The sequence below is a fragment of the Hemitrygon akajei genome, chromosome 17, assembly GCF_048418815.1.
Source record: "Hemitrygon akajei chromosome 17, sHemAka1.3, whole genome shotgun sequence".
In the NCBI taxonomy this organism is placed as follows: Eukaryota; Metazoa; Chordata; class Chondrichthyes; order Myliobatiformes; family Dasyatidae; genus Hemitrygon; species Hemitrygon akajei.
Genome location: NC_133140.1, coordinates 29,627,135 through 29,643,740, shown reverse-complemented (window position 1 = coordinate 29,643,740; position 16,606 = coordinate 29,627,135). Strand labels below are relative to the sequence as shown.

The following is a 16,606-nucleotide window of genomic DNA, read 5'->3' as shown; positions in this document are numbered from 1 at the left end:
GTGTGTCGGTTGTTATCATGAAAATGTTCAGATAAACAGGGTCATAACTAAGGTTCGGTCAGCACTTTTAACTTGTTTTTACCAGTTGGTTCAACCAATAGACAAACAATTCTGATGTAACGACATCCTAGGCATTAGAATGTACCAAGGCATAATATTTTGGAGTTACATTTGACAACACCTTTACCGGAAATATTTGCATCTATGGTGGGGGAGACTACAATTTTTAATGTAGTCACTGTCCTAAATATTAGCTTTTTTAAAGCATTTTATCTGCTTATACCACCTCGCGTTGGTTGCAGGGATAACGATCCCTGAACCCTATTGAGAACGATAAATTTTAAGATACGCTTATTCACCTCGGAATGATAGTGCTATAAGAAAAGTGGAACCAGTGCGTCGAACTTCGTGACCAGAAGTCAACCCAAAGATCATTTAATAAACCTGAGATTGAGGGACGCGAAGCAGGGCGATGGCGCATAATCGGCGCTAATTATACGCACAGGAGCACAGTGATGATTGGACGGTAAGATCAGGTTTAAAAAAAACAACAGGAAGTTAATATACATTGTTCAGCATTCTAGTGTGTGTTAATGTTTAACTCCCTCACCAGCCTTCAGTTACTGGGCGAGTTGGTGACAGACCACGGAGGGTTCTTCTCTCGTCTGGACCAGCCCGCCACAATGAAGTCCCACGGCAGCACTGCTCTGATTTCATGCTGAACCCTTGGAAAGCGAAGGTGTGAGTTCGCGCCGCGCTATGGCGAGCTTTCCTGATAAAGTGAGCACGCAGACCAGTACGGGAACCCGCAGCACCGCGCACGGAGCCAGGCTTTGTCCAAACGGAATCGACACATACTTCCTCAAATCCTTCTTGGGGATATTGATGATAGTGGAATTAGTAAGTTCCCGTCTTATCTTGATTTACCGCTATTACAGTAAATTCTCGTTTAAGAATGCCGGTTAATTCATAGCCGAGGGTAATTTTATTGTCTGACGTATTCGTTTTTATCATCCCTGTTGCATATTGGCAGGAGATAATAAAACCAAAATAAAAAAGAACTTTGTAAAAGGGCTGGGGAACATCCAGTTTGTAAAACTCTGTACTTGAGACGGCTCGTGTACAACCTGTTTCCAAACAGAAGTTAACAACGAGCGAAGTATTTGTTGATTGTCTAAAGAACTGTTAAAGTCCTGTTACAGCTGTAAACGGCGTGGGCGAAACGGCCCTTGGGAGTACTGTGTTCTGTTCTGGTCACCGGGCAATAGAAATAATGTGATTAGAGAGGATGTGGAAAAGATTCACGAGCCCTCCAGTCCCGACTGCACCACAGAGTTATTGGGAGGGAGTGGGTAGGATGGAGGGCTAGAAGCTAAGGGTGACCTTCGAGGTTTATGAAAGCAAGAGGGACACAGGCAGGGTAAATGGTCACGGCCACCTTTCCATGTCTAAAACGGGTTTAAGATGAGATGGGAAAGGTTTAAAGGTGCCCTGAGAGCCATGTTTTCCCCAGAGAGGGCGGTGGGTGTATGAAACGAGCTGCCAGTGGAACTGCTGGAGGCTGTTACAATTACAACATTTAAATGCTATTTGGACAAGTAGATGGAAGGGTGAATGGCCAAACAGACATATGGGTAAACACGAGAGATTCCAACACAAAATGCAGGAGGACTCCGCTCGTTAGGCAGCGTCTACGGAGAGGAATAAACAGTCAACGTTTTATGCCAATGCCTTTATCTGGAGTACCAACATCTCTTGTGTTTATTTGGATCTTCAGTCAGGCAAATGGAAGTGGATTAAGTAAATGCCTTGGTGGACATGGACCAGATGAGCCATGGGAATTCCACGATGTATAATTCTGTGACTTTATGAAAGACTAGTCTCGGATTTGTGCAAATGGTCGTAACAGGACAATTAAACATATCAGAGAACATAAATGACGATGGCTTTTCGCTCAGCCGTTTGAAGTCTGGCAGTCCCTTTTCAGCTGTGTATCTATTCCAAATACATGATATGATAGAATATGGAAACGCATAATACAATACTTCCACTGTATTGTGGAATTCAGTATTGTGGAATTGTGGAATAACAGGCATTCTGTTTGCTGTACAGGAGATGCATTATATCAACATGACATCGGTTTTTCAATAAGCCTGGGACTTCTGTTTTAATCTCAGTGGCACCCTTAAGCACTGACTAGTCTTTTCCAACAGTCATTATGGTGGCTGCACCAAGCTTCAATATGTCCGTCAACCCTTTGTCCTCGGAAAGTTTTAGCTTACAATATTCCGTTCCAGGCAACTCAGTGTATTGGAAGATCATCAAGAGCAAATGATCTGCCAGCAACACTGGTGCAGAGAATCCTGAGCTATGCAGTTGTTCTATCTGTACCTCCACAAAAAGCCCATTTCTTCCCTTTTCCCCAGCCGCTTGGCAAACACAAGTAGATGATTGACAGCTCTCACCCCTGCCTTCAAGTACAGCTTGTGGGACCCTGATACTCTGACTGTGTGTGGAGAATCTGATAGGGCCTGGAGAATGTTGCCTGCAGACTGCTCTGACCGAAAGGTGTTCCCTACACAGAATCCTCTGTAAGTGACCCATGGCTCAGCACTGTCCAATTGAATGGAACATTTTGTTATCAGTGTGTGATTAAAACCTTCCTTTACAACCAGGGACAAGTAGAACCTCAGCACATAGTGGAACTCTGGTACAACCACACACAACTGACAACCATCAAGTTCAAAGGCTATGTTGGGCAAGTTATTTCCTCCCTTGCTAAATCATGTCTCCATGGATGCAATCAATCTTTGATCTCCAAATGAGATGGAAGACAACCTGAATGACTGCAGTAGTGCAGGGTTTGGCATGGGCTATGCTTGTACTATATACAGTGATACTGAGTATGTCTTACACCAATGGCCAGGTTCTTTGCTGCAGTTGGGTGGGAGTGTTATTCCTGCCATCCCAGCTTCAGCTTCACCTTGTCTATAATTTCCACCCAGTTTTTGCTGTGTGCTCTGGATCTTGTGATTAAGTTCTCGGCACCTATGAGAATCTAACAGTGAGGGGAGCAGAGGATCAGACTGGTAGCTGAGGATAATGGCTTTGTTTCTGCTGAGATTTCAAGGCCAGTTCAGTCTAGTCACAATAGGTTATTCTGAGAAGGCGGAGACACTTCCACTCAGTCCTTCTGCTGCCTGGGATCTTCACTCTTCCTCTGATCAGTGTCCTTCCTGATATTTTGCTGAATCTAACAAATACATTCAGTGAAGAGAAAATAGCCTTTTCTGGTTCCTTATTTAATGAGGAAGGTTTCTATTTCCCACCTTCTAATTTTGCCTGCACTATATATGGATGGCATTATAGAGTGGTTACATCCTGTGTCCATTCCCTCCAACCCCAACACCTCCTTGGTCAGCAAGTACATAAACAATGTTCTTCAAAAGCTTTTACCTGTTCCAAGCTGATTGGTTAACTGTCCACCCTTCTGCCTCACTCATAAATAAATGTATCCCTCAGTAGTATCAGAGATTTTTCTGCTAGTCTGGTTCACGAGAATAACTAGTCCAACAACAGACAATTGGCCTTGGACAGCATTTTGTAACCTACAATAAGCAGTGGCATGACTTGCCAATTAATGTTTTGTTTTCTTTCCCCCTCCTGCTTAAAGATAGGAATAACAATGCACTTCTTCATGGATTCTGGCATGCTGCCTGCAAGAGAGTGTCAGAGGAAAAATGTTGGAATCTACTATTAAATATATTATAACAGGGCATTTAGGGAATCACGCAAAGTGAATATGGGTTTATGAAAAGGAGACTATTTTAATTTTACTCTTTATTTAGAGATACAGCACAGTAACAAGCCCGTAACACCCACATGACCAATTGACCTACGAACCTCTATGCCTTTGGAATGTGGGAAGAAATAGGAGGAAACTCCTATGGTCACAGGGAGAATATACAAACTCCTCACAGCAGTGGGAATTGAACCCAGATCGCTGGAGCTATAATAATGTTACACGAACGTGCTGCCCTAATGTTTTCTTTTGGAGTTCATTGAAAAAGTAGCATGGGGTGTGGGTAAAGAGGACGGAGTGCATGTATTAAACACCAGAATCTCCTGGTGGCCAACCATTGTAATTCCTATCCCCGTTCCTGCCGGTGCATGGCCTCCTCTTTTGCCATGATGAGTCTACTCTCAGGAGGAGCAACACCCCATATTCCATCTGGGTAGTCTCCAGCCTGATAGCGTGAATATCAATTTCTCCTTCTGGCAATTTTTCTCTCCTCCTCCCCTCCTCTTTGGTTCCTCACTCTGGCCTTTACCTATTTTCCTCATCTGCCTATCAGCTCCCCCGGTGCCCCTTCTTCTTCCCTTTCTCCTATGGTCCACTCTCCTATCAGATTCCTTCGTCTCCAGCCTTTCCCATTCACCTATCACCTTTTAGCTGCTCCTCCTTCTCCTCCCCCACCTTTTCATTCTGGTGTCTTCCCCCTTCCTTCTTAGTCCTGAAGAGGGTCTTGGTCCGAAACGACTGTTCATTAATTTTCATAGAGGGTACCTGACCTGCTGAGATCCTCCTGCATTTTGTGTGTGATACATTATATACCTGGATTTCCACAGCTGATAAGGTGCAACATCAATAGTCATGGTGGAAAATCAAAAAAATTGTGGTGTGGAAGGTATGTTTTGGTGTGGATAGAAGTTTGGTTGCTAACTAGAAATGAGACATTTTCTATTTGGCATGATGTAACATAGCCTCTGCTTTATGCAATTTCTACAATGTACCTGAGTGAAAGTACCAAAAGAATGGTTGCTACATTTGGAACATTTGCTACATTTGATAGCCTCCAATCTTATGGCATAAACATCGATTTATCTTACTTCCAGTAATTTCTCCCCACCACCCCTCCCCTCTTCTCTCTTTTTCCATTCCCTATTCTGGTTACCCTCTTACCCCTTTCCTTCTCCTCACCTGCACATCACCCCCCTCTGCTTCTTCTTCTTCGTACTTTTCTTCCATGGCCCACTATCCTCACTTAATAGATTCCTTCTTCTTCTTCAGCCCTTTACCTCTTCCACGTATCCCCTTCCTTCTTCTTACTTTATCCCTCCTCTCCTGCCACCTACCTGGCACCTCAGCTGGTCAGAGATGTCACCTGTAAGAAGGGTCCTCCCCCTCTCTTTTTTATTCTGGCTTCTGTCCTTTTCTTTTCCAGCACTGATGAAGGGTCTTGGCCCAAAACATCAACTGGTTATTCTTCTCCATAGACACTGCCTGACTTGCTGAAGTTCCTCCAGCATTTTGAGTGTGTTGTTGGAGATTTTCAGCATCTCCAGAATCTCTGGTGTTCATGGTTGCTACATTTGCTGCAGCTGCAGAAAGAGGTAGGGAAGTGAGTCACCTGGAACGCTGGGTGGCTACAAAAGGATTTCAGGAGGGAGAAAAGATTTGGAAACTAAGGAAATGTAAGATTGTCCATTTTGGCAAGAAAAAGTATTTAGGTATATTATTTTAAATGGTGAGAGATTTCAGAATGCCCTTCACCGTGCATTTGTAAGAATTTGCTAAAGTCTTTGGTGGCATATCAAATCTCCTCAAGCTCCTAATGAAGTATAACCACTAACATGCCTTCTTCGTGATAGGAAGGGACAAAAGGCAATGGCGCATTTGGCTGAGTGTTTTGTCTGTTTTTCACTATAAATAGATGCAAAATACTAGTGATAGACTAAAAAAATTGAATTAAGCCAAGAGGAAAGAACTATTGGATTCAAAACAAGTTTTTATTTGACTAATGATATTGAGACGATAAGAGGCTTCTGAAGGATAGGCGTATTTGTGATCTTTTGGCTTCCAGCCGACAGCCCTATATAATTAGGTGAGGCATTACAAATGATTTAGTCATGATTTTCAAAAAATACTTGCTTGTATGACGCAAAAATGACTCTCTAATTGCAGGAAAAATTCCAATGTTCCTCCATAACCGAGGAGGGTGTTATTCCATAATTGACTCCTGTGTTTTCCTTTTGAGTAGTTTATGGGAGTTTAAAACATGTCAGTTGCAATGAGGAAGTTTTAAAATGAACCTACGATGACTATCTACTTATTGAATTGCTGCACTTTTTTCTTTGGAATGGGAGAGAGACATTTGAGTTTTTAAAAAAAGGCAGAAAATGAATGAAGTTAACAAGAAATAATTCCAGCCATGGTTTCATAAATAGTGAGTACCTGGTGATAATAATATTACATCCTTAAAAAGCAGAAATGGCTGGCTACAGTGGAAAGGTAAATGCATTGGACTGTATAACAGATAACTGGATGATGTATATGGAATAAATTGAGCAGTATTTTAGATTAAATGAAATAGCTGATGAAAAACAAGTGCCAGTGTTGCTGAGTGCTGTGGATGGAAAGCATACAGTTTGCTCAGAAGTTTAATTGCTCCAACCAAACCAGCCAAAATGAGCTTTGCTGATATCATGAGCGTAATGCAGGAGCATTTAGCTGATTGCAAAATGCTTTAGGTTTCCTAAGTGGAATCAAAAGGAAGAGGAGCCCATTTCAACTTACGTGGCTACACTGAAGAAATTGTCTGAGCATTGTCTGTTCCATGATAGGCTTAATGATGCACTGAAAAATCATTTTGTTTGTGGAATCTTAAAAGAAAGCATTCAAAAACGGCTCCTAACTGAAGCACAGTACACATTTAAAAGAACAGTTGAAATTGCTGGAATCAATGGAAACAGCAGCCAGATGCAATTGAGTTGCAGTTAGAAATGCAAGTGAGTGTGAACAAAATTGCAACATCTAAAGAGAAATCTGCCTGGCCGAACAGATTGTATACCATTACGTAGGGGCTCACATATACACCAGACCAATGCAGGTTTAAAGGTCAAACTTGCAGAAAATGTAACAATGTAGGACACATACAATGAGCATGGTGGGCAGACAAAAATAAATGGAATGCACACGGAAGTGTAAAAGCTAAAAAATCAAGTTGCCGTTTCAAAAAGAACAATAATCTGCATGCTGTTGATGAAAAATCTGATAATGGTGAGAGTGACATAGGACTGCGTAGTCTTGAGATTTACAATATGAAAACTAAGAAGAGAAATGCAATATGGCTTACACCAGAAGTGAACGGCAGATTAATTAAAAAGGAATTGGACACTGACTCAGTTGTTTCAGTCATTCCACAAAATGAGTTTGAACTATTTCTAAGATATTGAACTGAAGCCTGCAGGTAGCCAACTAAGAACTTATACTGGAGAAAAGATAACTCCTGTGAGAATAACATTCGTAACAGTGAAATACAACAACCAACAAGTCACATTGTATGTGGTAAAAACAGGAGGCCCAGCGTTGTGGGATGTGATTAGCTGAGACAAATTCAGCTTGATTGGAGACCCATCCACAATTTGCACGCCATGTTCCCTGCAACAGAGTCAACTGAAGGCGAGTTTAAAAAGGTATTGTATAATGCCATTCCAGTGTTCAAGGATGGCATTGGAAAATTGAACATATCAAAAGAAAAATAGTGTTAAATGAAAATGCCGCACCTAAGTTTTACAAAGCCCACCTTACACCATCCGTGATAAAGTACCCAGTGAGCTAGACTGCATGGAGACTGAAGGAATGCTTTCCAAGGTTGTGGGGAGCCCATGGGCAACACCAGTGATCCCAGTAGCAAAGAAGAATGTGTCTGCCAGGATCTATAGTGATTTTAAGGTCACCGCCAACCCAGTAGATCTATACCCTTTGCCCAGGATAGAGAATACCTTTGCAAACTCTTCGGGAGGAAAACATTTCTGCAAAGAAAACAGCTGAGGCCTACCAACAGGTGGAGGCGGAAAAATAGTCCAAAATATTTCTCACCATAAACACTCACAAAGGGCTTTATCTCTATAATAGGGTTATTTTTGGAGTAGTATCTGAACCCACACTAGGACAGAAAGCTATGGACCAGGTGCTGCAAGGCTGCCCAGGCACTCAGTGTTACCTGGTTGACATCATTGTTAAAGATTAGAAGATTGTGGCCCCAAAGCACGGTGCGGCAAGTGTGAATTCCTTAAACCAAGCATCACTTACTGTGGTCACACCATTGATACACAAGAATTATTCAAGTGAGCCGAGAAAATTCAAGAAGTGGTGGATGCCCTAAGGGAAAAGGGCATGTCAGAGATGCGGTCAGAGTTGTAGGATTTGTCAATTACTGTAACAGGTTCCTCCCTGCTACTGTGTTCCACTCCTTGAATTCATTACTACAGATTGAGAAGAAATGGGATGGACAAAGAGTGTGAGGTGGCTTTCCAAAAGACAAAGGAAGTTTTGACACCGACACTGTACTCACACATTATGACCCACGTCATCCAGTGAAGCTTGCCTGTGATCCCTCGCCTTATGGTATGGATGCAGTCATGTCCGATATGCTGATTGATGGAACTGAACATCCCATGGCCTTTGCATCACATTCCCTTACCACTGCAGAGAGAAATTGATGCACAAGTTGACAGAGAGGTCTTGAATCTGGTTTGGGGTGTAAAATGTTTCAACCAGTACCTGTATGGGAGAGAGTTCACCCTCATTACTGATCATCAGCCACTGGTGTCCATTTTCAATCCACAGAAGGGTGTTCCGCTGACAGCAGCAGCCCGAATGCAGAGATGGGCTCTGTTCCTGGAGGACACAATTACAAGGTCAAATTCAAGAGGGCAGCTAATCATGGAAATCCTGTTTACCCCTGGAAAAGGAAATACTAGAAAAACTTACAAAATAGGACACTCGTCTGGATGTAATATCCCAGATGCAGATTGATTAAGGCAGAGATGATCCAAAGGGTATCCAGAAAGGACCCCGCACTGTAGCAGGTGGCTGGCATGTGCAGCATAAATTAAAGCTCCCCTTTTCTTACCAGCATTGGGAGGAACTTGCCTTATGTGGGGATTGAGAGTTGTTGTACATTCCAAGCTAAGAGCTAAAGTGCTGGAGGAGTTACATGCTGGCCATCCAGGCGTGGTCAAAATGACAGCATTGGCTTGAAGCTTTGTTTGGTAGCCTGAGATAGATCAGCAAATTTGAACAGCTTTCCATGCAGCGTTTGGGATGCCAACATGTCCAGAATTTGCCAAGAGCAGTGTCTCTCCATCCACATGAATGGCCTGCACTGTCCTGGCAGAGGATTCATGTGGACAAACAGCTGAGACAAGTTGAGTGTTCCTCAAACAAGAAAGTTCAATGTTTCATTCCTGGACAAGCACCCCGGTGAGGGTTTACAGAGACAATCAAAAGTGGGTACTTAGAAATATTAAGGACAGAACTGGATCACTCTCCTACAACAGTGGAGATTGCATCTGATGCGATCTGGAGATGACCCATCGATCAATTGGGGAGAGCAGAGAGAACTGTAAGAGAGGAAAGGTGTCCAGAGCTGTCGGAACCATTTTCTGCAGTCTCAGAGTCAACTGCTGCAACCTCCACGGAGGAGGCTCCGGAACCTGAGATTGTTTCACAGCCACAAGACTCACCAGAGTGATCCCCCTTGTCAGGAAAGATGTTATCCCACAGGAGAAGAAATCCTCTAAGTGATTAAATCTTTAGGCCTGAATGAGGCAATTTAAAATTTACTATGCTGTGGATGTCTGTACGGCAGGTGTATTATATAATGAACTGTATATGTTTTTGTGTGTCTATGTATAATGACTAGAGAGCAACATGTTACATATTTGCATCGATATGTATTCTATACTGAGTTGGAGTTTATAGCTGATCAGGAAGGAGTGTTATGTATTTAATATTTTGGTAATATTTGAGTAATATCGTGAATATATTCTTTGGTTAGGCATTCTTTGTTTGTTTACGTATTTCATTATGGGTTATATGTAAGCAGTACATAAATGGCATATGTATTTATGCCACCACATCATATCTGAGCACTTCACACACAAAAAAGGAAAGAAGACCATGAGACACATATTCTGGCTCCTGTGTTTTCCTTTCAACTAGTTTCTGGAGTTACACATCATATAATGGAAGGGTGGGGGAGAAGAGATAAGATTCGTCAGTTTCACAGGTTTTATGGGGGAATAATTGGAATTAGTGATTAGAAATAGTGACTAAATACTTAACCAACATGAGCTGGCAGCTTTACTTTGTTCAAGTTGATGAAATCTAGGTGACTTTCTCTTTTGTTGTTTGAGGAAGTTGCTTAATAAGGAAGATAAGGGACTGTTCATGAATATTATCAACATTGAATTTCTGAAGGCTCTTTCAAGAACACTCCACGTAAGATCAATAAAAGGTGATGGAATTGCATTTAAGGAGTATCCAGACGAGCACTCCTGGACAAAGGCTGTGAGCCATATGCTGGAAGATATGATTTATACAGATGGGTCCTCACTGGATGATGTGGGCATGATGGGTTGGACAAATCTTTCCTGACTCTGTGGGTGTGGATGGAAATTGTTTTGAAGGTCAGGGAAGATAAGGGCAACCCACTTTCCTAATGGGGAGGTTGCTGACGTTGTGTTGTTGTCCATATGAATTGCAAAGGTATCTGGTGAAGAGCCATCCAACAGAGACTACCTTCAGAAATATTTATGGGATCTGGCATCCCTGGCAAGGTCAGTACTCAGTACACATCACTAAACATTTTTAGCAGTCTTTCTGGTGAAAATGCTTCTATGGTCCTCTTTGAAGCCTTGGCAATAATGGGCTGGATATTGGGTGCAGAACAGAAACCAAGACTAGCTGGAAATGCAGTGATGTGTCCCAAAATCCATTGGGAACACTGATCTTTTTCATACATATTAATGATCTGATCTTGTAAATGGAGTATCATTTCAACATGTGCCCAGTTAATTTAGCCTCTGTTGCTCAAATGATAGTGAATTTCAATGTTCTTGTTTTAGCTTTCATTTCATTTCCAAATTATAGGTCAAATTAGCATTTATTTTCATTTTATGAACTCTTTGAGTTCACTTTTATCTGTATTATTCAAAAAATGTGCATGTTTTGATAATGATAATAAGTGCAAACCTCGTGTTTATTATCTATGGTGACTTATGGTTAAGATATTCTGCAGATTACTGTCGTTCAATAGAAACTTGGACTTTACTCTAAGTGAGGTAAAGAATTAAAAGTGATATAATAGAACTTGTCAGGAAAAGAGCAGGAGTTATTAGTCTATAAAGGGGCATGCTTCTTTTTTTATTTGCAGTGTGCCTTTTGCCATGGATTTTGAATCCCAAATACATACTGAAATGAAGATTAGTAATTTTAAATATTAAATATAAGACTACCACTAACAATACAGAATTAAGAGAAACTATTTTTTACCCCAAAAAGAAATTAAAATCTGGAAACTATGGACTACAATGAATAGGTGAGGTGGAGAGCATGTTGCATCCAAGGGGAAGGTAGATAAACTTATTAGGAAAAAAGGAATAGGAAGCTGTATTCAAAATGTTTGGTGAACTCATTGCAGTTAAGTAACAATAAAGTTCAAAGGTGAAATGAGATCTCCTATCTGGCTCTTGATCAGCAAATAGATACAGTGGATTCCAATTAATTGGGCCACTGATCAATCAGTGCAGCTGCTTATTTGGGACTACTCTTAAAGAACAAAAGCTAATTGATGGGATTTCCTTCATCTGTTTGGGACACTATGGCACTTAATTGGGTCAGGAGACTGTTGCCGAACATTTTCTAACTAGCGTCAGCCATGTGAACTTGTGTTGCCGTTAGATATTGAACCATACTTAGAGTGACGAAGTGTCTCGGCCCGAAATGTCGACAGCGCTTCTCCCTATAGATGCTGCTTAGCCTGCTGTGTTCTACCAGCATTTTGTGTGTGTTGTTGTTTGAATTTCCAGCATCTGCAGATTTCCTCGTGCCTACTTAGAGTGAACGGTTTTTAAATAGCATCATTTGCTTGTGTTTGTGTTCAACAAGCAGTGATTTTTCTCACTGATAGTTGGTGAGAAATAAGCAGTAAGGCAATTTAGTATTGTTTTGTTCACTGCGGTTTCAAGCATTCAGGCTTGGAGATGCCAGAAATGGCCGGGAGTGAAACTTAAGCAATTTCACTACTGCAAGTTAGGAATTACGAAGAATTTGAAAGTGTCGACAGTCATTGCGAATGTTACAATGAAAATGAAGATTTGGAGGATGCAATCACCAAAAGCATTGTATGAAAGCAGTCTGAACGAATTTACAGTGAATCAAAGGAACACAACAGTGTGTTGGTTGTCTGTCATACCCAACACAACAGTGAAACTTATGCAGAAGAATTCTTACAGTGGAAAAGCCATTGCACTGGGACAGTTCCACTTTCGACCTCGGAGGTCCGGGTCCAGTGGTCAACACAAAATAGAGTCTTCCTTGGTTGCAATGGATAACCATCACTGCTTGTGCCTCATCATGTCTTTCACCCTCACCAAGTGATACAGAACTGCCTTCTTGGCCGTTGGATCTCACTGTTGATCTCATCCACTGACTTCACATGCTATGACAGGCATGTCCCTATTTGACTGGGGTATGAAACCTGCAGGCTACCCTCACCTGGGCTGACCTGCGTGTTGAAGTGGTGTATCAGGGCGTGGCTGCTGTCGCAAGCTGAGAACTCACAGGTGAGAACTGAGAGTCCAGCGAGAACCAAAGGTGAGTTAGCTGTCCTGGAATGGACACAACAAGCCCCTTCACCAGAGGTGCTCCACTCCCTGGACACCCCATACACTGGATGAATTCCTCCATTGATAACTATTAGGAACTAATATACAGTTTTATAATGCTGTAGTAGCATTAGTAGTGTTGTAATTTGTTCTGTAAATCATTTAAACACATAATTTGTTGCTCAGTTAAATGGTAGTTTGTCTTTTTGTACCTTTTTAACTATTTCCATGAAATAGGCTAATTAGGGCGGCTCTTAATCGGATCAAAATGTACTAGTCTCAATGTGTCCCAACTAACTGGAATCCACTATCCAGTATCTTATTAAGTTTCTCAAGCCTGCTCAGACATTCATTCAGGACATGGCTGATCTGACCAAAATGGAGTTGAGACCAAGATCTCTGTAATCCTTGGCTTCCCTAAAGTATAAAGATCTGCCCATTTTCCTCTCATATCCTTGATCCTACATCCACAGTCTTCTTGGACAGAATTCCCAAGATTCAAAGAAGAAATTCCCCTTCTCTTAAGTGATTCCTCAATCCTGGGAAAATACTCCAAGGAATTCCTTGCCAGAGGGAACATCCTCTCAGCATTTGTCCTCGCAAGTATCTTCAGTAAGGTCACCTCTCATTCCTTTAAACTCCAGAAAGCATAAGCCAAATATGCTCAGTCCTTCCGGGTTAGCCTCTACCAGTAAATTCTTCTAGTGAACCTTAACAGCACTGTGTTGAGGTAAGTCAGGGTTGATCTCACCAAAGCCCTTTGCAGCTGTAGCAGACTTTATTCCCTTTTGGAATGCATCCTTGCAATGAAAAACACCACTTACTTTGCCTTCATAATTACATTCTACTTAACAGAAAAATAGGAAAGATAGAAGCTTATTTTAGTTGGAGGGATTCACACATAGAAAATGTGTATGGATGAGGGAGGTCACCACACATTTTGGAGGTTGTAGAAGCAGGAGTTTATAAGTTCTGTAGGGTCAATGTTTTAATGAGAGGAGTGATGACAGAACACCTGAAGAGGTAGGACAATACTTGAAGGGAGATAGAATGTTTCCAAGTTGGGGGAAGGAAAGGAAGTTGGTTATTCAACAGTTGAAACAAGCTTGGGGGAGCAGGGCTGTGTCTCATGAGGAAAGAGGAGGGGCAAAAGGAACTGGAGGTTCATCAGATGTTCCCAACCTCACTTTCAATGAAATCTACGATCTCCTCATGCTTACTGTTGTTGGATCTGGAGATGAAATTGTCTAGAAGGCTCTTCAGAATAATCTTGTGGGTTTACATGATGGCTTCCGTTGGTTGGGGTCAACCATGGATGTTGTGTCCTAGCTGTTGAAGTTGATACACAGACCAGTACATGAACCAGGGCAATACGATATGGAGAGCAAGCTCTCCTTCTCCATCAGCTGATGAATTCAAAGGAATGGCAAAGATCGATACAGTTTTGGACCAGTGGCATTGAGCTTAAATTAAGACTCCCTTAGAGACTCCAGCTCGGGATTTTTCCTCGGGATTTATTCCCAAAGCCTTCCCTATGAGCGGATATAGTCGCAAGGCAGCAGAGGTTTGAGATCAGAGCTTTTCTTCTCCCAGTGAGCTGCCAACCACGGCTGACAAGCCCCATCTGCCCAAAGCAACTGGGTTTAAGGAGGCAGTAGCCTGCTTTTGTCAGTTGACATGGTTCTGCTGGGCTTATTCATGCCATCATGTTGGAGGCTACAGATGGAATATAAGGTGATGCTCCTCTACCCTGAGTATAGCTTCATCCTGGGGCACGAGGAGGCCATGGACCGACATGTCGGAATGGGAATTAAAATGTTTGGCCACCAGGAACTTCTGCATTAGACAGATGGAGCAGGTCCCCCAATCTACGACGGGACTCACCAATGTAGATGAGGCCGCTTCAGGAGCACCGGATGCAAAGGATGACCAACTGATTTGCAGGTGAAATGCTGCTTCACCTGGAAGGACTGTTTGGGGCCCTGAGTGAGGATGAGGGAGGGGGTGAATGGGCAGTTGTAGCACTTTGGCCGTTTGCAGGGATGTACGGAAGGGAGGTTGGTGGGTAGGGAAAATGGACAAGAAATCACAGAGGATGCACTCTCTGGAAAACAAAGAGAGGGAGAAGGTAAAGTTATGATGTTTAGTGGTAGGATCCTTTTGGAGATGGCAGAGATTGTGGAGAATGATGTGTTGGGTGCAGAGGCTCATGGGGTGATTGGTAAGGACAAGAGGAACTCTATCACTGTTAAAGCGGCAGGAAGATGGGGTGAGAGTGGATGTTTGGGAAATGGAGGAGATGTGGGTGAGGGCAGCATCAAAAATGGAGGAAGGGAAGTTCTGTTCTTTGACGGAAACAGGCATCTCTGATGTCCTGGAGAGGAAAGCCACATCCTGGGAACAGATGTGGTGGAAGCAAAGGAATTGAGAAAAGGGATTAGCATTTTTAAGGGAGATAGGATGAAAAGAGGTCAAGATAACTGTGGGAATCGAGAGGTTTATGAAAGATGTCTGTAAACGGTTTGTTTCCAGAGACGGAGACAGAGAGATCAAAAAAGAGGTGGGAGGAGTCGGAAATAGGCCGAGTGAACTAAGGGCAGGGAAGAAGTTGGAGGTGAAGGTGGAAAAAATTGATGAGCTCATTGGTGCATGAATCAGCCAATATAACGGAGGAAGATTTGGGGAGCATTACCAGAGAAGTCATGGAACACGGACAGTTCTATGTAACCAACGCAGAGGCAGACATAGCTGGCGCCCAGGCAGGTACCCATGGCTACCTGCTGAGTCTGGAGTAAGTGGGAGAAACCAAAGGAAAAGTCATTGAGAATGAAGACCAGTTCTGCCAGATGAGGAGGGTGGTGGTGGAGGGGAACTGGTTGATTCTTTTATTGAGAACTTTGAGGTCTTCTTGATGGGGAATAGAAGTGCATAGGGAATATAGTGGATAAGTGCAGAAGATGAATACTGGGATTGTGTTCATGAGCTCATGGACCAGTCAGAAACCTAATGGCAGAGGGTAGGAAGCTGTTTCTAAAATGCTGAGTTTGGCTCACGTACCACCTCCCCGACGGTAGTAAGGAGGGAATGCCCCGGATAGTGAGGCTCTTGAATAGTAAATGCTGCCTTCTTGAGGCCTGACTTCAAAATAGTTGGAAATCTGTCTGAGATAAAATGTTTCCAGCTATGGAATGAAATAAAGAATCTTAAAACTGAGGTCTTAACTAGTCATGTGCAATCATTGTGTTGATCTTTGCCCCATTGCAAAGGAGGGTCCTGCATTAGAGAACCCATTGAAGAGGAACCTAAACTTAATTTTTTGCCTCTTCCTATCCTGTATCCAAATTAAGACAACAAACATTACTAAAGCAGGAAGCAAACTGCTTCAGTATTCTTGATTTAACTGACTGGCCAACAAACCCATGACTGACTGGAAACCATGCTTCAAGGCAGCAGTGCAATTTATAACAGTTACCAAGCACAGCGTACTTCTTCCTCAATCCTGATTGCATTGGGGCTTAGCATTACCAATCCAAAGGGAATTAATAACCAGCCATACCTTCTGAGACTGGAGTCGCAAGAGTCTAATTAAATGTGACCTGCCAGGTTCACAAGATACTGGATGATGTAGTCCTTAAGGATAAACTATTGTGTGTATTCAATTCAATTTTGCAGCATATTATGAAAAGGGGTTTAAGTGTATGACTCATATAATACCTTGTCAAAGTATTCATCCCCCAACCCTTTGTTCACATGAATGAGTATTACAACCAGGGTTTTAGATCAATTTAACTGAGAATTTTATCTGTGAATCACATGCTCCTTTTTTTTCACAGTAGAGCCCCCCAAAAGGGAAAATTATAAAGTACGGGAGACTAAAAACATCAAAAACTGAAATGTCAGCAGTTCAAGAGTATTCAACCCCTTTGCTCAG

The 16,606-nt window shown here is 42.3% G+C and overlaps 1 protein-coding gene across 1 annotated transcript in view; it reads left to right on the top strand.

Annotated features, from left to right (window-relative positions):
* Positions 1-293: 293 nt before the first annotated feature.
* Positions 294-16,606, top strand: part of LOC140740575 (plasmolipin-like) — a 41,283-nt gene continuing 24,970 nt past the window's right edge. Inside the window, exons 1-2 of the mRNA XM_073069855.1 lie at positions 294-526; positions 614-900. Coding sequence (XP_072925956.1) covers positions 760-900 — 141 coding nt within the window. The 5' untranslated portion in view covers positions 294-526; positions 614-759. The remainder of the gene's footprint in view (positions 527-613; positions 901-16,606) is intronic.